Source organism: Hoplias malabaricus, chromosome 5, assembly GCF_029633855.1.
Source record: "Hoplias malabaricus isolate fHopMal1 chromosome 5, fHopMal1.hap1, whole genome shotgun sequence".
NCBI lineage: Eukaryota > Metazoa > Chordata > Actinopteri > Characiformes > Erythrinidae > Hoplias > Hoplias malabaricus.
The window spans coordinates 16,494,452-16,502,179 of NC_089804.1; the positions used below are offsets into that span (position 1 = coordinate 16,494,452).

The 7,728-nt window shown below is 34.0% G+C and overlaps 1 protein-coding gene across 1 annotated transcript; it reads left to right on the forward strand.

Annotated features, from left to right (window-relative positions):
* The first annotated feature begins 116 nt into the window (after positions 1-116).
* LOC136697005 (histone H3) lies at positions 117-555 on the forward strand. Its single transcript, XM_066671861.1, has one exon. It carries the CDS (start codon positions 126-128, stop codon positions 534-536), a length of 411 nt encoding a protein of 136 aa, XP_066527958.1. The 5' UTR covers positions 117-125; the 3' UTR covers positions 537-555.
* Positions 556-7,728: the final 7,173 nt, after the last annotated feature.

Genomic DNA, 7,728 nt, shown 5'->3' on the forward strand with positions numbered 1-7,728 from the left:
GGCCGTCCAATAGAAGGCGGTAATCCCAGACGCCCAATAAGCGACAAGCTGCTCTAGAGCTTAAAAGGGCCGTGGGCCGCGTAGTTTCACATTTTTTCTTAGAAACAGAAGTAAATTACAAGGTAATGGCAAGAACTAAGCAGACCGCTCGTAAATCCACCGGTGGCAAAGCTCCGAGGAAGCAGCTGGCTACCAAAGCCGCGCGGAAGAGCGCCCCAGCTACCGGCGGTGTGAAGAAGCCTCATCGTTACAGGCCTGGCACCGTGGCCCTGCGAGAGATTCGCCGTTACCAGAAGTCAACTGAGCTGCTCATCCGCAAGCTGCCCTTCCAGCGCCTGGTTCGTGAGATTGCTCAAGATTTCAAAACCGATCTCCGTTTCCAGAGCTCTGCCGTCATGGCTCTCCAGGAGGCCAGCGAAGCCTACTTGGTTGGTCTGTTTGAAGACACCAACCTGTGCGCCATCCACGCCAAGAGAGTCACCATCATGCCCAAAGACATTCAGCTGGCTCGCCGTATCCGCGGAGAGCGCGCATAAGCTCATAGCTCGGCTTTCTTCACAATTAACAAAAGGCTCTTTTAAGAGCCACCGACCTATTTCTGTCAAAACGAGTAGATTTTTACTTTATTTTTATTTTTTGTTTATATTGGATTAGGTATTTAAACTAGAAGGAAAAATAATCACTCAGTACAGTTATATGAACCTAAAAAATATTTTATTATCAATTCTATTGTTTGTATTGTGTCCTTCAAAAAAAAAAAGTAATCCATTCAGTAACAATCACAGCTCGTTTATATATATATATAAATAAATAAAATCAACAAACGTGAGAATTTTAGTAAAGCTAATTGGATGAAGTATGCCAGAGGTACAACTTGGTTAATTGCAGTAAGGAGATTATCTGTTAGCCTTTTAACTAAAAGTCTAATGGGTTGTTTTATTAAACCCATAAAATGTCCAATGCCTTTGGGGCAAGAGGAAGAGTCTCTAGACCTGTAACACTCCAATAAAAAAAAGTTCCAAAGAAGTGTGGGAAAAAGTAATATAATTTATGCTTTAAATTATGATAGGAATATTAAAAGTATATGTTTTTGATTATAACATTGAAGTAAGATGTAGTTTTATGTGGCATATATGTCTGGTAAAATACAAATTGTGATAAACACGACAAAATGACTACAGAACAGTCCTTTATTCCTAGTGATGTAATTAAGAGAATCAGGACTGAACTAAAAAGACAAAAGGCTTGTGTATATAAGACGCATGTGTACATCATGTAAATTAAATTAAAAATAAATCCATACAATGATCATCTTTCACAGATTACTAAAGCTTGCAAATTTTCAGGCAAAACTAGCCCGGTACTAGGAGCAGGTGCTCATAGTGTCTCATCTGAGTTCTGAATAGCACTGAGATCTGAATAGCACTGCTCTGTGCTTGCCGTTTTAAACAATGTTTTTGAACTCTATTTTAATATGCAATGATAATGGTGTGCAATTATTCATACAATGAAATGTGTCTTTCACATTTAACCCACCTCTTGCAAACTTTTTTTTTTTTTTTTTTAACACACAAACACACACACACACACTAGTTCACCAGGGGCTGTGAACACCCACCCATAGCGGCAGGCAACCATCCTTGATGCCTGTGGAGCATTTGGATGTTCAGTGCCTTGCTCAAGAGCAATTCAGCCATGGATGACCCTGCCAGTCTTGGAGAATGAACCGGCAAACTTCTGGGTATCAAGACGGTCTCTAACAATAAGCCCAATGATCCCCTTTTCTTGCAGCTGGGAGTTTTCTTCTAATTTGTCTTCGTGTGTACAGAATTCTTGCTTTGATTCTCTCTTATTTTAGCCTCTGCATTTAATTCTTCTGGGCTCTGGAGTGTTTCTCAATTTTGATCTTGGCTTGTTCTTTCTCATTTCCACTTTGCAATTTTCTATAATAAAGTCCAAATTGCTCATGTCGGTTTCTGACTTCTGATTCCAGTAAGTAGCTGAAATTGAGGTTTTTGTTTTTGCATGGATTTCACAGAGTACTGGGAGTTTCCTCCCTGGAAATTGCGGTGGAATGCTGCTCCACCCCATGTCTTAAACTAACAATTATCTAAACAATGCTGGAATTCATCACTGTGAATGTTTCACACTTAGCTAAACTACAGCAGTTAGAGTTTTAGTTTAGAGTTATAGTTTAATGTACAGTAATATTTTTCTCTCTCTTTCCATATAGTCCACATCTTATTTGTTATATCAAGCTGAATTACAATACTAGTTCTTTTAAATGTAATATTTTATAACACGTGTGTGTGTTATTTATAACACATGTGTGTTTATAACGTATGTATTATCATATTATATTGTAATATGTTGGTGGATGGGGAATGGAACACAGCCATTTCTGCAACAATTGACCTGTATTAAGTGCGCTAACAAAGGCACTCGCGCCAAATCGAATGAATGAATATCGTGTGGTGTGTTGTCTCGCTCCAGAGTCTGTTGTATTTAGCTCCGCCTTTCTGGGCGTTGGTTTCAACCAGGTCCTGTAGAGGAGCATAATAACAGCCTTGCACGAGCAACGTCGTGTTCGTTGTTTGTACGTCTACTGAAGCAGCAGAAAAATGTCCGGCAGAGGAAAGGGCGGTAATTGAGAGTCAAAAACGCAGAGAGAGAACGCAGTGCTTGTACTCTGCAGCACCTCGCGGTGTTTGCAGTCTAACGTCAAGTTTATTATTGTTTCTCCCGTTTATATATATACATTTTTTTAGTGATACTTTCTTGTTGAAGCTATACGTCACCGCTTCGGCGGTTGTGCCATTATGGCATCTCACATGGCACATAGTGAACGCCAAGTTAAATACTGGGTGAAAATCACTTTTACTGGTTTAGGTGAACCTCCTAACAGAGACTTTGTTGGCGATTTGATATTCCAGTCTCACTGGCTCCATGCAGAAGATATTTATTCTTTCATAAGCCTTCCAAACAGGAGAGATTTCGAGCTGTGTTTCAGAAATGAACGAGGTATTCGTATTCTTCTTGAAATCTATGGAAATAACCCAAAAAAGTGGGAGGATTTTCAGATTTTCTCACCTGTAAGCCTTGATGTTAAAACAATCATTGTCAAGTTTTGGACGGGGAGAATTTCAGACGAAGATGTTGAAACATACTTGCATCGTTTTTGTGATATTTTGAAACCTGCAGTCAAACCAGTCGACAAGTTTGGTTTATGGTATGGCATCAGAAAGTATCAAGTGAAACTTGAGAGACAGTAATGGCAGAGAATTGCACATTCCTAACTCCATATCTTTGGGCCCCCACAATGGTAAAATATCATATCAAGGCCAAGTGGCAAGATGTTTTATTTGCCAAGAGGAAAATCACCAGGCCAAAGATTGTGGGAAGATTAAATGTTGGCAATGTGGTTCCTTTGGCCACAAAGGAAAAGAGTGTAGAGAAACAGCTATATGCTCACTATGTGGTGCGGAAGGGCACAACTTTTTTATGTGCCCTAAATCATATGTAAATCGCTCTAAAGCAATGTCAAGACTCTCAGATATGGTTACTCAAGAACAAGAAAATATACCAAGTGAGATGGAACAAGAAAGAGTTGCAGTTGGAAGCAAAGACTCTGAACAGGAACAGATACCAGAAAATGCTGATCAGAACGCAGAAGGAACGTCTCATATAGAAGAGTCTGGTCACATCCAAAATCAACAGGTGAATGGAGGAAATGAAGTCAATAGCAAAGTGCAAAAAGTGGATGAAGATGGAAAAAGCAACAGTGGATCTTCAAATGATGACAGTAGTAACAGCAGTAGCAGCAGCTCTTCGTCTGAAAGTTCTGATGAGGACTTTTCCAGATCAGATAAAGACTCGAGTGGAGACCTCTCTTCTGAGAACGTAAAGGTATCTCCATCTTCAGGACAAAACATTCCTATTGATCATGCTTCTACAACGTTGCCGACAACTGACTTTGGAAAATCTTCAATCTGCAATCAAGGACAGGACACCAATAAGGAAAATATATTACAACAGAAAAAACGCAAATTGTCACCAAGAAAAGTAGGTAATGCAAACAAAAAAAGTGTTCTAAAAAAGAAAAGAAATCAAAATCCATAATAAAATATGTCCAATGTAGGTATTAGAATAGCCACTTGTAACGTACGAGGAATTCAGTCTAAATTAAACAAGGAGAGAAAATTAGAATCTTTAAGTAAAGAATATTTAGATTTAGTTTGTATTCAAGAAACAAGATTAGCTACATTAGATGATATTAATGAAACAGGAAAACTATGGATTAAAGGACCCTCCTATTTTTCTGTTGGTGATTGCAAAGCAGATGGTATTGGTTTTCTATTTTATAATAATTATTTCCAGATTATAAGAAGTAGAGAAATTATTCCTGGAAGACTAATGTACATGGATTGCTTCCACAGTGGTAGAAAAATGAGAATTATCAATGTTTATACAGCACAAAGTACAGTAAAAAAAATCCAGCTTTTTAAAAAATTGAAAGTGTTATTGTGTACAGGTTTTTTGACAATTGTTTGTGGTGATTTTAATACAATAACAGATGATATAGATAGAATAACAATAAATCCAGCAGCTATACGAAGAGAAGGTCCCTTTTTAAAAAGAATGATGTTAGAACAAGATTTTTCTGATGTTTTTAGAATACTATACCCTAATAAAATAGATTTTACCAGATTTAGTACTATTTGTAAGACCAGAATTGATAGAATTTATATAAATAAAGGGTTAGAAGTTTATACTTATAAAACAAAAATGATTATTGATTCTGATCATTTAGCTGTAATCTGTAATTTAAATGTAAAGGGTGAAACTAAAAAGAATTATTGGAAATTAAATACACAAATTTTAGAAATTCCTGCAGTATTATTAGATTTAAAAGGAGAGATTGTTAGAATAAAATCTTTAAAAATTTTTACTAAAAATGATCGAGAGCTGTGGGAAGTTCTAAAAACACAGATAAGAGATTTTTTTAAAGGAAAATGTCGGATGTACAATAAGGAAAAAAATGACAAATATAATTTAACAATGATGCAATATATTAAATTAAAGTGTACAAAGAGAAGTGATGAAGATGAAAGTATTATGTCAAAATTGAGGGAACAAATAGATTCAATGAATAATGATCTATATTCAAATCTACAAACTCTTGCAGGTGCTAATATAGAGGAAATTCATAATAAAGCTAAAATTATGTCTGTATACACAAAAAGGAAACAAAGCTCTTATATTGGATCAATCTATTCAGAAAAGGGTAAAATTGTTAATCAGCCTGACGAGATTAGAAAATCTATTCAAATATTATGTCAAGAGATGTATAAAGAAATTAAAATAGATAATAAACATTTTAGAAAATACTTAAATTTTGAATATAATAATGAGTATGATTTTTTAGCTGACAAAATAATAGAAAGTGAAGTCATCACAGCAATAAAACAATTAAATTTAAAAAAGTCTCCTGGAAAAGATGGGTTACCTGCTGAATTTTATAACAAATGTATGTATGATATTTCCCAATTATTAACTAGAGTATTTAACGAAGGTGTGGAACAAGGATTTATGTACGACACCTTTTATGAAGGTGTGATGTCACTATTATATAAAAAAGGTGCTAAAAATGATATCAATAATTGGAGACATCTCACTTTAATGAATATTGATTATAAAATTTATGCAAAAATTATTATGAATAGGTTGCAGGATGTTCTTGATGGAATTATCACCAAAGAACAGACCTGTGCTATTAAAGGAAGATTGATGTGGGATAATTTAGGTATTTTAAGAGAGTTAGTTTGTACTAAAACCAATGAATCCTTTTACATAGTCGCTTTAGATCAAAAGAAAGCGTTTGACTATATCTCTAGAGAATATTTATGGGAAGTGTTAAAAATGTATAAATTTCCATTAACTTTTATTAGAATGATTATGTGTCTATATGTTGAGTCTAAAATACAGATTAATGTAAATGGACATTTAACCGAACAGTTTAAAATATATAGAGGTGTTAAACAAGGTTGTCCACTTAGTGCAGCACTTTATGTTTTGGCTATAAGTCCATTAATAATGAAAATTCAAACAGATCAGAGGCTTCAGGGTGTTAAATTAGGAGATAAAATAATAATAATTACTGCATATGCTGATGATATAACAGTTTTTATTAAATCTCAGTCAGAGTTAGACATTATTTACGATCATTTTAAAATTTATGAACAAGTTTCGGGGGCACAATTAAATGTAAATAAATCAGAAAGTGTCTGGATAGGAGATCCAAATAATAAATTCAAAATCAACATTCCTGAATTCCAAAAAATAAACATTTTAGGAATTACACAGGTTGTGTAGATGCAAATTGGTCTCAGAAAACAGAAAAAGTTCAAGAAGAAGTTGAGAAATGGAAAGATAAAAAACTAAATTATAAGACTAGAATAGATATTACTAAAACATTTATTCTATCAAAGATTCTGTTCTTAGCATGTATTTTCCCTCCACCTGATATATGGTTAAAAAAAATTAATAAAATATGTGTTAACTTTATATGGAATACAACTAGAGAAGTTACTAAAAGACAACTGATTTATAAAAGACGTGATTTAGGAGGCTTAGGTGCTAATGATTTCTCTATTAAAACAAAAATTTCCTTTTGCAAAATTATTCAAAATGGAATTCAACGACAAGTAGAGTGGATAGGAGATTTGACAAATTGGAAATCTAAAAAAGGTAAAGCTAGAGGGTCTATTCCATATTATAAATTAATCTTTTCAGATTTTATACATAAATACAATGATTTGAACATTGATTGGATAAATTCTTCAAATAAAAGCATATATAAAATAGTGAGTGATAAAATTTATGGACAGAATTTTGAATTTAGAGAACTAAATAAAGAGGAAAATAAAATATGTCTAAAAAATATGCTTAACAAAAATATATCTGAGACTATTAGAGATACAACCTGGTTAATAGCAGTAAGGAGGTTACCAGTCAGACTTTTAGTAAAATGGAGTTGTTTTATTAAAACTATAAAGTGTCCAATGCCATTATGTCAAGAGGAAGAATCTTTGGATCATTTTTTATTAGAATGCTATAGGTCTAAAGAAGTGTGGGAAAAAGTAAAGGATATAGGTTTAAATTTTGATGTAAATATTAAAAGTATCTATTATGGCATTTTTGATTGCAATATTGATGAATATAAATGTAATTTTATGTGGTATATTATATGTTTGGTAAAGTCTAAGTTGTGGAAAACACGATGTAAAATGACAATAGAACAGGCTTTTGTCTCTAGTGATGCGGTTGTGAAGAGTATTAGGACTGAATTAAAAAAACAAAAGACTCTTAATATACTTTTTAAAGACTCTATTCTTTGGGACACTCTAAATATATGAGACTGTGCTCGTTTGTCTGTGTAATTAAATGTTTGGATGTATGAGTATATGATTTATGTAAGCTGGAATTTTGGAAGGACTGTACATATATTTGTATTAATTAATAAAGTTTATTAAAAAAAAAAAGAAAGGGCGGTAATTGAGAGTCAAAAACGCAGAGAGAGAACGCAGTGCTTGTACTCTGCAGCACCTCGCGGTGTTTGCAGTCTAACGTCAAGTTTATTATTGTTTCTCCCGTTTATATATATATATATTTTTAGTGATACTTTCTTGTTGAAGCTATACGTCACCGCTTCGGCGGTTGTGCCATTAT

Bases quoted from the DNA above. Each gene is read 5' to 3' on its own strand.
- LOC136697005 (XM_066671861.1), top strand. From the start codon at position 126: ATGGCAAGAACTAAGCAGACCGCTCGTAAATCCACCGGTGGCAAAGCT.